Raw genomic sequence first — 17,984 nt, 5'->3', positions numbered from 1 at the left:
AGATGATTCCAGTGATTATCCAGTTTTAAAACTAAAAATTATTTTTTTAGTTCCTTGGGATTCTCTTTTATTTTCATAGCTTTTTCCTTAGTTTAATTTTATTTTTCTGAAAATACTATATACAAATAATTGGAAAAGACAAATAAGTGCTACAGTGCTTATAAGAGAAAGCAGCAACAGCCTGCCTCACGCCTTCCCACTTCCCCTCAGTTTAAATTGCTTCAGCTGTTTTTCACTTCTCTGTGCTTACCACTAATTCTTAATTTTTTAGTTCAGTTATCTTTTGATGTCAGACTGTAGAAATTGTCCTACTGTCTTACATTATCTCACCTACCAACTCCCCCCACATGACAAACACATACAAAATCTCCTTCCTCCCGTTCATTTAGTACAGATATATTACAGTGCTTGGCTACACCAGTGATCCCTATTTATATTATTATGACCATAAAACTCCTATTTACAGCTGAAGTGAACTGTGATTATAGTACCCCTTTTTTTGATGGGGGAGGTGTCACTATTTGCTTTTTTCTAGTATTTGCATGTTTTGGTTTTTTTAATCATTTGATTTTTCTATGTACCTACTCCTGATATAGCTTTATACTGTGACAGAACAGAAATATCTCTCAATTGAGTCAAACATAAGCAGGTACCTTCTTGGCTTTGATTTCTTTTGGATATGTCTGCCCTAGAACCCTCCAGCCTCCTGCCCCCAAGTGCACTAGTTGTTCTTGAGGCCTGCTGTACAACTGTCATCTTGGGAATTTCTTTTTTTTTTTTTTTTTCTTCTTTTTCCCTTGGGGATTTCTCTTGCCTTTCTCCTATATTGGAGTCTCCATTTTCCAGATCACATGTCTTCATCTTTCTATATATTCTCTCCTTTTACTAGAGCACATTCTCTAAGAGGTTTCTGAGAAAAGGTGCATGGGAGGTAACTTTTCTGTGGGCTTCCCTCACTGAAAATGTCTTTATTTTACACTCATTATTTGATTGAAAATATGGATACAGAATTCTAAGCTGGAAATCATTTTCCATTAGAATTTAGAAGGCATTGTGTTATTTCTTCTAGCTTCCAGTATAATATTGAGAATGCTAATGCCATTATAATTCCCACTCCTTGTGTGGGATCTGCTTTTTCTCTTAAAAATATTATATTGAAGTGTAATGTAAAGTTACAGAAATATTTACAAATCCTAAGGGTCTAGCTCAGTAAATTATCAAAAATTGAACATGCTCATTAACCACTACCCAGAACAAGAGACATAATATCACCAATTCTGTAGGAGCCTATTTTTAAAATTTATATAAATTAAATCACAGCAGAAATTTTAAACTGATTTGAACTGAATGATGAAGAAATATTAAAAACTTGTGAGATGCAGTTAAAGTTGCACTTAGAGGGTATAGATTTAAATCTGTGGTTCTCTGCCTTAGCTGCACCCAGAATCACTTGGGGAGCTGATGATGTCCAAGCCATGTCTCAGACCAATTACATCAGAATCTCTAGGGGTGAGACCCAAGCATTTGAAAGCTCTCCAGGTGATTCCATTGCACAGCTAAAGTTAATAATCACTGTTTTAAAAACATATATTAGAAAAGAAAAAACATCCCTCTCAATGAATCAGAAAAAGAAATGCTAATTAAACCTAAAGAAAGTAGAAGGAAGGAAAGAATATAAATAAGACCAAAAATTAATGATCTAGAGGAAGAAGTTCAGTAGAGAGGATTAAAAGAACCACAAATTGGATTTTTGAAAATAATAATATTGATGAGCCTTTGGCGGGATTAACCACAAAAAAAAGAAGTTATAAATAACCAGTGTTGGAGATTAAAAGGAAATCAGCTGGCTGGTAAGCTTAGTTGGTTAGAGCACAGCCTTGAAACACCAAGGTGAAGGGTTGGGTTCCCCACTCCTGACAGCCGCCAAAAAAGAAAAAGGAAAGGAAAAGGAAATAAGGGCATTAATCCAAATCCTACAGACATTTTTTTTGGCCTGCAGAAGAACTTTTTAACGAACAACTTTATGTGAATAAATTTGAAAATGGACCAGATGGAATGGAACCATTAAAAACAAAAAACAAAGAAACTGTATACAACTTACCAAAACTGACATAGAAGAAAAAGGAAATGTTAATAGTACTATATCTATTTTTTAGGAAATACATAATTTTGCTGTAAGCACTTCAGGAGAAAAAAATCTTTTAAATACATAATTTAAGTTTTCCCACAGTGAAAACTCTAAGCCCAGGTGGCTTCATTGGTAATATAACCTTTTAGGAAAGAAATCTAGGAAACCAAATCTAAGGAACAGAAAAATAAGAAACACTTCCCAATTCATTTTATGAGCCTAGCATAACCTAACAAGAATTTTATGCAGAAAAAAATTTACAAGCCTGTGTCACTCATGAATGAGAAAGCAAAATCTATCAATAAGATAAAAAGGCTATTGTATATCATGACCCAGTTGGGTTTATTCCAGGAATTGCAAAATTGATTTAGCATCAGAATAGCAGTCAATGTAATTTACATTAATTGCATAAAAGAATAATATAATCATCTTTATTGATGGGGGGAAGCATTTGATGAATTTTAATATCCATTGTTTTAAAAAGAAACTCTTAGAAAACTAGGAATAGAAGCTTCTTTAAAGCTGGTAAAGGAATACTATATAAAATCAATAGTAAACTACATTCTTAATGGTAAAATGTTAGAAGTTTGAGTTTGGAAGTAAGAAAAAGATGCCCACTGTCACTTCTGTTCAGCACTGTGATTGAGTTTCTAGCCAGTATAGTAAGACAAGAAAAATAAATGAAAGATATAAGGATTAGAAAGGAAAAAACAAAATCATCATTACTCATGACATGATTGTATTCATAAAAATTCAAAAACATCTTTGAGTATTACAATTAATAAGTAAATTTAGCAAAGTTGCTAATCACAAGGACATTATCAGTAAGGGCAGATGGTGGTATGAAAACCATGCAGTTGTATTTCCCATGATAAGCCAGTAGGTGGCCTCCTCTCCTCTGGACCATGAAAGGACAAATCCCTTCCTGAGTGATGCTGGTGAGCAGATGATCTCCTATCAAGATTCATTGACATCCTGAAGGGTCCACTTCTGCCTCCTGTGAGCTGATGAGATTGAGAGGGAGAGTTATTGACAAATTCCAAGCTTGCCCTTTTCAATATAAAGTTCTTTGTAATCTATATGTATTTTTCCTTCGGTTGCTAATGGATTTTTTTCTCCAGAGTATGAGAGACCCAACATCCTGTATAGCCTTTAATTAGTTTCTGTATGATGACCTCTCCATTGAGAAGCAACTGGTTGTGTCATTCCAATCTTGGAAGGAGATAAAAGAATTTAATAAAGACGTTTGATATTTCTAAGGGAAAAAAATCAATTCTATTTCTGTATTTCACCAACAAAAATGAGAATCACATGTTTATGTTCCTTTGATAAATAAAATTGTTCAAAATTATAGCATATCTATATCAAAAAAGAATGACCAAGAAGAAATGGGAGGCGGGGATGAAAGTCCACTGTCTCTCCCAGATAGTGAACATTTTGCCAAGTTACAGGGATGATTGCAGCACTCACACAATGTCAGATTGACCAGTTGTACTAGTCTGTTTTGTGTTGCTATAACAGAATACCTGAAACAGGGTGATTGATAAAGAAAAACATTTATTGCTTACAATTTCCGAGGCTGGGAAGTCCAAAGTCCATCTGATGGTGGCAATAGTGATTCAGGGGTCTCACACTGCACAATGGTGGAAGCAGAGAGAGCAGAGAGAAAGACAGACTCTCCTCTTCTTTTTAAAGCCCTCAGAACTACACCCCTGACCACCATTTTTAATCCATTCACTACAACACGGTTCTATAATCCAGTCACCTCTTCAAGGCTCCACTGCCAATTACCATAATAGGATTTCCCACACTCTTAACAGTCACAGTAGGGGCTAAGTTTCTAATACATAAAACTCAATTTGAGCTTCAGAGAGTTTTGGGGGGACATAATTCAAGCTCCAGTGAGTTTTGCGGGTACATAATTCATTCCACTACACCAGTGGAATGTAACACATAACCAAGGAAGCTGATAAAGTTTATAAGGTTTAAATTTGTTTTAAGTGATGAAAATGAAAAGCGCAGGACCAGATGACTTTACTGCTGAATTCTACCAAACCTTTAAAGAGGAATTAATACTAATTCTCTTCAAACTATTCCAAAAAATTGAAACAGAGGCTGTTCTCCCAAACTCATTCTATGAAGCCAGCATCACCTTGATACCAAAACCAAAGAAAAAACAAAGAAAGAAAACTACAGGCCAATATATATGTGTATATATATATTTTTTAATTTTATTTTTATTTTTTTGCCCGGTAAGGGGATTGCAACCCTCGGCATGGTGTGGTCTGCACCATGCTCAGCCATTGAGCACATTGGCCATCCCTATATAGGATCCGAACCCGTGGCCTCGGCCTACCAGTGCCACACTCTTCCGAGTGAGCCATGGGGCTGGCCCCAGGCCAATATTTTTTATGAACATATATTCCTTTATGTTGCTTCACCCCCCACAGGTTTGTCACCCCACTTCCCCTGGGTGACGGAGTCGCAAAGGATTACTCAAAGCCCATCTCTTCTGAGCAGTGAGAGACCCCGAAGTAGTTAATCTTCCTGGGACCCTCCAGCGAGAGGCATCCCTTCCTTGGGAAATTAACCCTGAATTAGGGTTCTCTTCCTGCATTTAGTCTCCAGACCAGGAAGAGAACATAGGTGGGATTATAGTTTAACAATATAGGCTGGTAACTTTCAGTGAAACAAGTCAGATGACATTCCATTAGACAATTAAGTGATCCACCAACAAAGGCTTGATCTTAACAAACATTCCTTCTCCCTTCAGAAATTTTCCAGTATCTTTATATAACAATTAGTAACTAGTGTGTTCTTTCGCCAGCAACCTTGCTGTGCCACAAATCTTTATCTTACACCAGAGACTTTATAGCCTGAGGAAAATTTCCAGTCCTCCACAAGGTCAATATTTGAAACTGCAAGACTTTGGAAAACCAGGCACTGTGAAGTACATATGCTTTATAGTATATTCCACAAACAGAGATGCAAAATCCTCAACAAAATACTAGCAATCAGAATACAGCAACACACCAAAAAAATTATACACCAGGATCAAGTGAGATTCATCCCAGGGAGACAAGTTAATAAATGTGATACACCACATCAACAAAATTGAGGACAAAAACCATGTGATTATCTCAATAGACACAGAAAAAGCATTCAGCAAAATTCAACATCCCTTCATGATAACGATTCTCAGCAAATTAGGTATAGAAGGAAAGCATCTCGACACAATAAAAGCCCTATACGACAAACCCACCACCAATATTATCCTGAATATCAAGGATGCCCCTTATCACCACTCTTATTTAACATAGTGTTAAAAGTGCTAGCAAGAGCAGTCAGGCAAGAGAAAGAAATAAAGGGCATCCAGATTGGTAAAGTCAAACTGTTCCTGTTTACAGATGACATGATCCTATATATAGAAAAATCTAAAGACTCTACCAAAATACTCTTAGAGCTAATTAACAATTTCAGTTATGTTGCAAGATACAAAATCAACGCCCAAAAATCAGTAGTGTTTTTATTCTCCAACAACTAGCAGAAAAAGAAATCAAGAAAGTAAGCCCATTTACAATAATCACTAAAAAAAATTAAGCACCTAGGAATCAATTTAACCAAGAAGGTGAAAGATCTCTATGAATAAGAACTATGAATCACCACTGAAAGAAGTTAAAGAAAACACAAAAAGGTAGAAGGACATACTCTAGGACTGGAAGAATCAACATTGTGAAAATGCACATACACCCAAAATGATCTACAGATTCAAGGCAATTGCCATCAAAATACCAGTGCCATTCTTCACAGAAATAGTAAAAACAGTCCTAACATTCATATGGAACAACAAGAGACCCTGAATGGCCAAGACAATCCTGAGCAAAAAAAAAAAAAAAAAAAGTCAGAGGTATAACACTAGCTGACTTCAAATTATACTACAAAGTTTTATTAACCAAAACAGCATGGTACTGGCATACAAATAGACACTTGGATCAATGGAACAGAATAGAGAAGTTAACCCAGAGACTTACAGCCAACTGGTGTTTGAAAAGGCAAAAAGAGTATACTTTGGGGAAAAAGACTGCGTCTTCAGTAAACGGTGCTGGGAAAGTTGGACATCCATATGTGGAAGAATGAAACTAGATCTGCAGCTCTCACCATATACCAAAATCAACTTAAAATAGATTAAAACAAACAAGAAGCTACAAGAACAATATGGTCTTGATAGTCAATAAGTTACATGTGGCTCATGGGCACTTCACTGAGAAACTGAATTTCCATTTTTTTTAGTTTTAATTAATCTAAATATAATTTAAAAACTGATGATTTATTTATTGGAAAACTTTTAAGTATGTTTAAAACAACTTGGATATGTGAATCTACTATTTCAAATGTGAATTTTATTAAATCTAAATATAGAGCAAATATTTTCTGATGAAAATTTAGTGTTCAAATTGAGGTGTACTTTTTTTTTTTTTAACTCTTCAGTCAGGCTTGTTGTCTTTTTTATGTAAAAGAAAGTGATACATTATTTGTAGATCAGAATTTAGTTTAATTTACATAAATGAAGCAGGTGAAGGTAGTACATCTTTTATCTATCTGGCTGAAATTTATGTATTTATTTTTTATTGAAGAATAATTGATTATACACATTTTTGGGGTACAGCGTTGACTGCCATCACCTGTGTACAACGTGATAATCTAATCAATATTATTAACATATTCATTATTACAAATCGTAATTATTCTTTATGCCCCTTACCCCATCTCTCCCCAATCTCCCTCTTGAGATGTGCTTATAGGTATAAAATACACAGTAGGTTTTGAAGACTTAGTAGAAAATAAGAATATAAAAAGCTCATTAATGATTTTTATATTGGTCACATGTTGAAATTATGTTTTGGGAATATTGCATTAAATAAGAATATATTATTAAAATTAATTTCACCTGTTTCTTTTTACTTTTTTTTTTTTTTTTAATTTAAAAGATGACCAGTAAGAGCATCTTAACTCTTGACTTGGTGTTGTCAGCACCACGCTGTCCCAAGTGAGCTAACTAGCCATCCCTATATAGGGATCTGAACCGTGGCCTTGGTGTTATCAGCACCACACTCTCCCAAATGAACCAGGGGCCAGCCCTCTTTTACTTTTTTAATGTGGCTACAAGAACAATTAGAATTACATATGTGATTCACATTACATTTCTATCAGATAACAATGATATAGATAATATACACAGAAAAAATTATAGGGACAACATAAAAAGGTATAATAAATGGGGCCGACCCCGTGGCTCACTCGGGAGAGTGCAGTGCTGGGAGCAAAAAAAAAAAAAAAAGGTATAATAAATGAACTAATCCAATTATTTTAAAGCAAAAATATTAAATCTTCATTAAGATTTCTTAAAGTAGAAAACCAGCATGAAGACAAGAGTTCTTATAAAATACCAGAGGTAATTTATGTTCATTGTAAAACTTCAAACAATATAAAAATAAAGTAAAAATGTCAACTCCCAATCCCGCTCTCTAGAAATGACCACTGTTAATATTTTGGTGTTTATGTTTCCAAAAACTTTTCTCTGTGTTTATGCTCTGCACGTAAATTTTGCCTTTTCTGATTCTTTGGTTTATAAAATAGTCTACCTTCTTACATGTTGTTCTGTAATTGGCTTTTTTAACTCAGTTTTCTGTGGTTTATTTTTCCCATGTGGAGATCCACCTCATTTTTTTAAATGAAAAGCATGAATGTGCTGTATTTTATTTAACCATTCCTCTTTTGACTGACTCTTAGATCACATATGTCTTTGCATTTTTCTGTGAATATCTCTCTAGAATAGTTTTTTATTTTATAATTTCTGTAATAAAATGTGAAAACACTGCCAAATAGCCCCTCAGAACAATTGCATGAATTTACACTCCTATAGCAGGAACGAAACTGCCTATTTCTCTTAGTCTCAGTAACACTAGAAATTGTCATTATTTTTAATTTGATTTGTTTAATTATTAGTGACATTCACTGGTCTCTTATAGTTCTTTGAATTACCTGTTCGTATCCTTCACTCATGTTTCTATTGGGATGTTTTCTCTTTTCCTTACCGAAATTTGGGAGCTCTTTATAATTTGTGACTGTTAGAGAGAGAGAGAGAGAGAGAGAGAGAGAGAGAGAGAGAGAGAGAGTGTGTGTGTGTGTGTGTGTGTGTGTTCTTCTAATCAGTTTGTCTTTAATCCATTTATGGTATTTTTCATCAGGTATATCTGTCAGTCTTTTCCTGTTTTCTTCATGAGTGTTTTATCTATTATTGTTTTTTAATGTTTATGTCCTTCTTATCCATTTTTAATTTATCTGGATATAGCTATACTGTTTTTCCAAATCGGTAGGCTTCCAGAAGCTTATCAGTGAGTCAAGGCAGGATATTATCCTCTCAGATCTGAGGCCACACCATCCGCTAGACCAGGAATTCACCCTCTGTTTTTACTTTTTTCATAGTATGCCCACCTTAGCTCAATGGAGCTTCATGGGCACCACGGAGCCTGTCCCAAATGATGCAATGCCAGCAATATCAAATGCTGGAAATGGATGAAACTCCCTCCTTTTTGCAAGGAAGTCTCTTCTTTCCACAGAAATGTAGATTACAAAAGGAAACTGCCCTCTATCATGTTATCACAGAAAAATTAGAATCCCCAAATCTCTTCCCACCCCTCCCAACATGTTTTTATCCTGCTTAGTGCCAGGCACATGGACTCATTGACATCAGCCACCTCCCATGTTTCCTCCGGAGTGGGGCCACAGAATCATCTTACATTCTCGCACGTTCAGTATTTCATGTCTCGGCCCTGTGGCTTCCACCAAATTATGAGTCTCTCTGAAGTGGTTGTCATTTTCCTTCCTTTATGGCCATGTGAGTAGCAGGGCCTGGCACATATCTAGTTCTCCTCTGCATTTGCCTCAAAAGTTCTTAGTGGAACCTACTGAGACCTGTCATTTCTTACTCTTTCACAACGCAATGTAATTGTGTACTCTGTAAGTCTTCTCCTGGCGCATTAACCCCAGAGACAGACCACCCCTTCTTGAACTCACCTTACTCATGTTCTTAATGATAGCACTTAACACCCTTTAATGCAGTTATTTAATAGTCTGGATCTTAAGGGCAGCCAACACATTGACTAATCTACAATTTGACATGCAAAGATGAACAGGACCAATTAGAGGTCTCTCCTACAAATTTTAAATTGGGTTCTGAGAGCCTGAAACAGTGATCTCATAACTCTCAGCCTGGCAATACTTCAGAACCACCTGGAAAACTTAAAAAAAGCAGCAGCAGCCCAGCTCACACCCCCACCCCTGCCAGAGATGCTGATTTAACTGGTCTGATGTGGGACCTGATCAATGTGACATTTTAAAGGCTCTCCAGTGATTGTGATGTTCAGCCAGCATTGAGAGACCCTGAGTCAGTTGAAAGTTATGCGGATTCAGGTGCTGGGGTAGTGTTATATCCATCCATATGCAAGCTAAAGGATAAGAGGCTAGATGGGAAAGGAGAGAGGGAGAACGAACACGAGATCACTGAGGGGATGTGAACATGGCCTTAGTTCCTGGCAGCTTCATGTTTCCAGTTCCTGCAAGGGCTGGCTTTAGTGCCCCATAATTATTTCCCCACAGCTATCCAGTGACTACCTAGGTAGCAGTTATCTGGGATTTAAATTGTGGATTGTAATGATTTTATACCATATGGGAACAGTTCTTTAAGTTTTACTTGTTTTTTCTTACACCATGTTATGTGTCCCATGTCTTCCCCCTTTTGGGGATGTTTTTTGTTGTTGTTATGCAGAACTATATCCTACAGTAATTCTCTGAGAGGTTCTTAGAAAGAATTTGATACTAAGTGGGGAGGAGGGGCTTCGGTGTGAAGACCAGAGTTATTCTTGAGTTTTGCAACATTGTCTTTTATTTCTTTATTATTTCTCATTTAATTCTATTTGCTTGTTCCAGAATTTTCTGTCAGATGAATGAGGAAGATTCTTGATCTGTCCTCCATATTTCTTAACTGGACTGTCATTTACTTTCTTGTTTTCCTTTTGCACTGCATTAATTTACTCCAAAGTTGGGTCCATTTCTTAGAGCCCATACAGTGTTTTGTTTTTTTTTTTAACATTTGCATTTTTAATTCTAATATATTTTTCCTTATACCCTGTTTTGGTTTTATGAATGAGGTGTCCTTTCATACTCCTTTGTGAGATTAATAATATTGTATTTGATTTTGAAGTCAGTTTTTGCTGCTAGTAACTGTGTCCTCAGATTTTTTGTTGTTGGGTACCTCTCTTGCATGATGTTGCTCTTCCTCAAAATGTCCGATTTTTGGTTGTTTTGAAGATTCCACGTTTGCCTGTCTGTGGATGCTGTTTCTTTTTGGCACAACCTCCAGTGAGTGTGGAGTTGGGGTAGAATGTGTTGCTGGGTGGGGTGTGCTGTTAGTTTCTCTTGTGAATGAGAGAGCGCCTATCTTGCCTGGCCTTCCAGTCCAGGCCAAGAGCTCACTGTCTTAGCTGTTGTCTTCCGTTGCTCAGCGAAGGCAGAGAAGGGGGAAGAAGCCATCTGGTGTGGCCACTGTGAATGCTGCCTCTCCCCCTGACCCCCCAACTCTGGCAGTTCCCCAGGACCCCTTCCCTCCTTGTATCCATTGGCTTTGAGCTTGGAGCACCTTTTTTATTTTTCAGCCCTTTCCAGTCAGGCTGCCCCATCTATGTTTTGTTTTGAAGGTGACTAACACATCTATATTGCCAAATCCGAAGGATACTTTTGAGTTCTCACCTTTCAACTTTCTCAGTAGTATCATCAGTGAGACTCTTCTAGCCTTCTGGGGCCCATACTGTCCAGAGGCCGCTCCTTCTTGGCCTCCCCTGCTGTACGACCTTTTCTGTTCAGCCTCTCACTGTTGATGTTCTTCAGAGCTTGGCCCTGGCCATTTCCTCAGTCTACATTCTCTGGTTGGACTCTGCCCTCCCCATCTGCAGCATCATATACCCAGAAGTGAATGATTTGATCCTTCCTCACCAATCTTCCCTTCTCACTAAGTAGCAACATGGCGCTGCCAGTTCCAAGCCACTTCTGTCCCTTTCAAACCCAGCAGGCTCTCCCTCACCACACTGCAGCAGTTACAGCTATAAAGCATGTAGGTCTGCTATCCCACCCCAGCCCCCTGACTATCAGTCTCTCCTGGACTCAGTTGAGTTTGGCCCCTCTACAGTTCACAAAAAGTCCAGAGAAGATCTTTGAAATCATGAACTAGTTTGTGTCTATTCCCTTATCTCATTTCCAACGGCTTCCCATTGTATCTAAAATTAAATCCACAGTCTTGGGTGAACTGGCCTCTGCTTACTTCTCCAAATTTATCTGACATTCTTCTCTGCATTTTGGCTACAGCCTTCTCCTTTTTCTTCAAAAGCACCAAGCTCTTTCCCACCTATGATCACTGGTACCTGCTTTTCCCTCTTTCTGGAACATTCTTCTTACTACCCTTCATCTGCATACTTTTACTCATTGCTTGATTTTTCTAGACAGCAACCAGTTTTCCAATTCTCTGACACTAACTGGGTGTCCTACAATTAAATTCTGACACTAACTACCCATACTTATTAGAGCAGACTCCACAGGTTAAGGGCTCAGTCCCATGAAACTGCTCCCACTTCAGACAGCAGCCACAAATGGGTCCCCAGGCTCCCTCACTTCTGCTCAGCTGGCTACAAATTCTGGGGTTCCCATGACCATCCCCCACCAAGGTTCAACAATTTGTGAGAACAACTCACAGAAGTCAGGAAAGCACTGTACTTACAATTCCAGTTTTTTTTAAAGAAAGGGTACGCTCAGGAACAGCCAAAAGGAAGAGATGAATAGGGCAAGGCATGGGGGATGTGTTCACCATTCCAGAAGCTCCCCCAAACCTTGCCATTCTGAGCTTTTTATTGCAGTTTCATTATATAGGCATTATTGATGAAATCACTGGCCACTGGTGATTGAACTCAATCTCCATTCCCTCTTCCCTCTCTGGGAGTTGGAGGATGGGACTGAAAGTTGTAAGCCTCTAATCACCTAGTTGATTTTTCTGGTGACCAGCCCTCATCCTGCTCCTCCTCTTCATGAGTCATCTCATTAGCATATCATATAAAAGACACTCCTATTACTCTGAAATTTCCAAGGGTTTTAGATCTCTGTGCCAGGAAAGTGAGAGAGAGAGAGAGAGAGAGAGAGAGAGAGAGAGAGAGAGACACACATATTTTTTAATACCACACTCATCCTTCAAAATCTTGGCACAGAGTCACTTCTTCCAAGATACCATCCTGGAACCCCCAAACTAAATTGACTTCCCTTGTTCTTCTCTCCTATAAAACCATATTATTTTTCATTATGGTACTTCCTGCAATTTGAATAATATGAGTGTTTATTTTCTTAATATCTGTGTCCTCAGACTCTAGGCTTCAGGGGGCCAGGATGCTGTCTCTTGCTCATGCCTAGATACACACACACCTTTGGCCTCTAGCAGGTAGTCTGCTCAGATGTTTGCAGTGAGTAAACTAGACCTTCAGGAAAAGTGCAGAGTAATGAGGAACCATAGACACCAACCTTTCTCAGGGAAAAAAGCTAGCTTGCTTTTAAGGGGCTATAGAGTCCATATGCTAACTCAGAAGCTCCAGTTAGAGGTATGCTATATTCTTGGAACATGTGTACTAAACAAGACAACCCTGCTGCCAAGTGAGAACTAGCCTCTTCTGCTGGAAATTCAGTCACTAGAAGACTGAATGACATCAGAATTGATCAGGGAAGCATCTTTAGGGACCAGGAAAATCTTGTGTAATAAACAAGGACAGATGGCATTTTTAACACTTCTCCCTTTTGGAGGTTGAATCTTTGGAAAAGAATACAGAACTTTGGATCTACAATGAGGTTACATCTCCATAAACCCATTGTAAGTTGAAAATATCATAAGTTGAGTATGCATTTAATACACCTAGCTACCAAACATCATAGCTTAGCCTAGCCTACCTTAAGTGTGCTCAGGCCACTTACATTGGCCTACATTTGAGCAAAATCATCTGACACAAAACCTGTTTTAAAATAAAGTGTTGATATCTCGTGTAATTTATTGAGTACTGTATTGAAAGTGAGAAACAGAATGGTTGTATGGGTACTCAAAAAACTGTTTCTGGGCCGAGCCCGTGGCGCACTCGGTAGAGTGCTGCGCTGGGAGCGCGGCGACGCTCCCACCGCGGGTTCGGATCCTATATAGGAATGACCGGTGCACTCACTGGCTGAGTGCCGGTCACGAAAAAATGACAAAAAAAAAAAAAAAACTGTTTCTACTGAATGCATATCGCTTTTGCACTATCATAAAGTTAAAAAATCGTTAAGTTGAACCATTGTAAGTTGGAGATGTACATTCTTTTCTTCTTTAAGAAAAATCTTTGAATGACATTGACAAAATATTAATAATTGTTGAGGCTGAGTAATGGACATATAGGAATTCACCAGATCGTTCTCTCTACTTTTGTGTATGATTAAAAATTTCCATGATATGATTTTTTTAAATGACATTTGTATTGAAAAATATAGAAAACAATTGATAAGAGGGACGGTAGTAGGATGAACACCAAATTACAGCCACACCTGTATCCAAATTAGTGGTAGGAAAGAAAAAGAAGGGAGGGGTATGAGGGAGTAATCTTTTCCGAAATGACTATTAAGTTCTTCGTTGTATTTACCTTAGGGGAAATCATGCACGTTATTGCTGTTGAGAGACAATCACTGTGTTAGTATGCTGTTTGTGTCACTTCTTGTAGCTGGTGCAGGTAGAAGGAACTGGGTAGTTGGTGTTCTAAGCAGGTCTGCGTTGAAGACAGAAGCTCCCTGGCACCCCCAGGGCTCAGGGGAAAGGGGCACAGACTTCTGTGTTAAGGGTAGTCCCAAGAGAGGCCTCGGAGTGACACAAGGGTCCTCACCTTGCAGTACTAAACTACAGCAGCAATCTCCTGACCAACTTAAAAGGTCTTCTCATTGGCTTCATGTTCTTCCTTGTGGACGTGTGTTTATCTATTAGAATAAAAACAAAAAGCAGGATTATGCATAGAAACCAAGACCTAGAAGGTTATTCTAAGACTCTTCTCAATGTTGGGGTACCCCCCAGGACATTCTCCTCTATCTGTATTCACTCCCTTGGTGACCTCATCCAGGTTTATTGCTTCAGATACCATGTATGTGCTCGCTGATGACTCCCACATGCCGTCTCCAGTCCAGACCCAGCCCCAGCCTCCAGGCTCATATATCTGCCCAGGACAGCTCCCCTTGGCTGTCTGGTAGATGTCTCGGGCTTAGTGTATCTAAAGTGGAACTCCAGATCTGTCATCTTCTACCTGCTCCAACCAGAGCCTTCTTCTAGGTTGATGCCAAGTCCCTCAGGCCAAAAGCTCAGGCTTCTCTCTTTTCCTTCATATCATATCCAGATTCCAAAGTGCTTTTCACACCTCTGCTACCACCACCCTGGTTTGAGCCACCATCATCTCTCACTTAGACTGCTGCTCTCCGTGGTTCTGCCATTGCTACCCTAATGGTCCTGCCATTGCTACCCTAATGGTCTTCTCAGCATAAGTTAAATCATGACACTTCTCTGCTCAAAAACCTACACTGGTTCCTTGTCCCGCTCAATAAAGTCCAGTGCCCTTATAACACCTGCAGGACCTCAGGTGGTCTGCTCTCTACCCCTGCCCTCACCTCTATGCCTTTATCTCTGGCCTGACTCACCCCACTGAAGCCAGGCTGGCCTCCTGAAGTTCCTCAAGTCATCCCAGTCATGTCTTTGCCTCGGGCTTTGTACTCATTGACCCATTTGTCCAGGTGCACTTTTGCAGATATCCACAGCAACCTCCCACACCACCTCCCAGTCTTTGCTCAGAGGTCACCTTCTCAGGAAGTACAGCACACCCACTCTGGCCATCCTGCTCAGTGCTGCTGGCACTCCTGAGGCCCTTCCCCTTACCACCTTTGCGTAGCTGTAACACCACCTTCGGACAGGCTCTAATTTGCTTATTTATTTTGTTTACTGTTTGTCTCCACCAGCTGGATTGTAAACTCCATGGGAATAGTGATCTTTGTTCTGTTCATCCATGTATTCTGTGAGCCTAGAACAGGACCTGGCCCAGTAAAGTATCGATTAGAAGAACAATGTAGACTGTCAAGGAGGAGGAAGGATCGGCAGTGTTGGGACAACAGAAAGGCCCAGCAAGATAGGAATTGAAGGCTCTTCACTGAGTGATGACCCTGAGGGGCCACAGGCACTTTTCTTTTGTCAGGACAACAATTGGAGGGGTCTGCACCCTTGTGCCTCTTGAGGAGGCAGTGGGCTGTGGGAGCCTTGAGGTTTCTATTTGTGAAAGGGAAGTTCTGTCATCCTAGCATTGTAGAGTTCCTTTCTCCGGCCCACCCCACAGGACTGTCTCAGGGTCAGCACTTCAGTGTACTGAGGTGCTATTCACAAAGCTGACTGTCCTGCAAATGCAGAGCCCGACAGGAGGGTACCTCACGCCCAGGGCAGAGGGCTTTGTATCTGCATGTAACACTATGGAAAAACATTCTGCAGCGAGCCCCTTTTATAAGTTAATGAGTAAAAATGCCAGTTTTAAGATTATCTATAGCAGTTATCTAAGAAGTTTATTTATTTATTTATTTATTTTTTTAAATTTATTTATTTATTTTTTTAAATTTTATTTTGTCGATATACATTGTAGCTGATTATTGCTTCCCATCACCAAAACCTCCCTCCCTTCTCCCCCCCCCCCCCCCCCCCCCCCCCCCCCGACAATGGACAATGTCCTTTCTGTTTGCTTGTTGTATCAACTTCGAATAATTGTGGTTGTTATATCTTAAGAAGTTTATTTGTTAGGCTCATTCTTCCTTTTAACAGAAAGTCAGCTGTTCTCTTTGCTGCCACAGTAGCTTTTCAAATCATTCAACACCTGGTTACAGATGAGAACAGTGGAATCATTTGCAGTTATAAGACCACTGGGTTATTTTCTTCTAATATTTTTAAGAAAGTTGTTGGCTTGAGTTTCAAATCATTATCTTAAATGTGTTTTATTTTATAAAATAAATATATATGTATTTACTTTGTAAAATATTATTGGGTATATATTAATCTGTTTCTTCTGTTTACCTCTTCCTTATGAAAAGCTGATTGTTTCTAACTTTTCTCATTTTCTTAGACTTTACCAGTAAACATTTGCTAATTCAATTAAATAGCATGCTTGTTATTTGTTATAATTATCTTAGAATTATTTTTCTTATTTGGAATGAGCCACAGTGGGCCATTTTGATAAAGGCACAGTGGGAGGTCAGGGCGCTCTCTGAGCACCTTGTAGAAACAGTACAGTATTGAGGTCAGTCAGGAAGCTCAGCTTACCGAAGTCTTCTCACATTTTGCTTCCTAAGAACCAGGACATAGTTGTGAGGAAGCATCAGAAAAGAGCTAGGAGTTGGTATTTGGGGGATTGTTTTGCTGTCTGGCCTGAGGTGGGGGATGGTACAGGCGCTGGCCCTGGGGGCTGGGATAATAACTCAGTACTTTGCTCTCTCACAGTTGTTTCCTCTCTTTGCTCCTGGTGGCTGCTGTGGTTTGGAAGATCAAACAAAGTTGTTGGGCCTCCAGGCGTAGAGAGGTAAGCCTGAACAGATAAAGATTAAAGAATTCCTATAAGAACTTTATTTTATTTATTTATTTTTTTTCTCTTAAGCAAGTCAGTTTTCGCTGTTTAGTGATAACTGGTAGGTAGACATATCCACAGTAAGAATAATGCCACCTTTTCTGCAGTATAGGATTCTGCAGTACTATATGGTCAGTAGACTTAGATTAGTGCTGCATAAAGTGTAATTAATTCTACATCGCAGGGTTTTAACTTTCTAAAAGGAAACTCTAATATTGACTTATATATGCCAGTTTTAACTTTACTACCAGAACACCAAGTCCTTGACTTGGGTAGGAGATCTGAGGGCTCATTAGCACAGCCACAGCCACCATTTGATTTGGCATGGACTTCACAAGAGTCTTTCATAAGAATGAGAATGAAATCAGCCACTTAAGCTTCTCAAAAATTTCTCATTACTCAAGGAAAGATAAATGTGTGACTAATTAAATCTTTACTTGAGTTTTATTTTTTAATGAATCTTAATTTGTTTGCAGAGCTCCATTCCAAGAGTAGTAAGTCAAGCAAATATTTACAATTTGCAAATTCAAATGAATGAACTTGACTAAAAATTACAACATAAAAAATTTGTTTATAGCAAGTTTCACTTGCATCATTACTTTGCCTTTCTTTTAGTCATCATGCCTGTTGGATTGTTACTAATAGAAATACTCATATATATATGATCTAGACTTAGATGCTGCCCTTGGTTTTCTGTATCTACTCATACACTTTTCTATGTAAAAATTTATTTATAGATGATATTTAGAAGAGAATGAGAGTATCAAAAATCACTACTCAAGTACTCAACACTATTTATAGAACATTAGTGTCTGTAATAGAGTTAAGATAGGTTCCAGGACATGGGCCTCTTCCTGTGGGCCCCAACACCACTTTTTCTGACTCACATCGTTATGGTAAAGATAATGTCGCATCTTTATTATTATTTTGAAAATTCAGGGGATAACATATTCACAGCGTTTTTAAATAGCTGCTACTGATACATTTAAAAATGCCAATGAATTGTATGATGTTCTGAAAAAATATACATAATCAAAATGGAGTAAGAAAGAAGTAGGGAGCCACAATAAACCAGTAACCAGGAAAGGAACTGAAAACCTGTTGAAGTATTA

The 17,984-nt window shown here is 38.6% G+C and overlaps 1 protein-coding gene across 1 annotated transcript in view; it reads left to right on the top strand.

Annotated features, from left to right (window-relative positions):
- Positions 1–17,984, top strand: part of ATRN (attractin) — a 180,680-nt gene that overhangs the window by 150,201 nt on the left and 12,495 nt on the right. The window contains exon 26 of the mRNA XM_063094485.1: positions 16,749–16,827. Coding sequence (XP_062950555.1) covers positions 16,749–16,827 — 79 coding nt within the window. The remainder of the gene's footprint in view (positions 1–16,748; positions 16,828–17,984) is intronic.

This window comes from Cynocephalus volans, chromosome 1 (assembly GCF_027409185.1).
Source record: "Cynocephalus volans isolate mCynVol1 chromosome 1, mCynVol1.pri, whole genome shotgun sequence".
Classification (NCBI taxonomy): Eukaryota; Metazoa; Chordata; class Mammalia; order Dermoptera; family Cynocephalidae; genus Cynocephalus; species Cynocephalus volans.
This window is presented reverse-complemented; position numbering and strand designations above follow the sequence as displayed.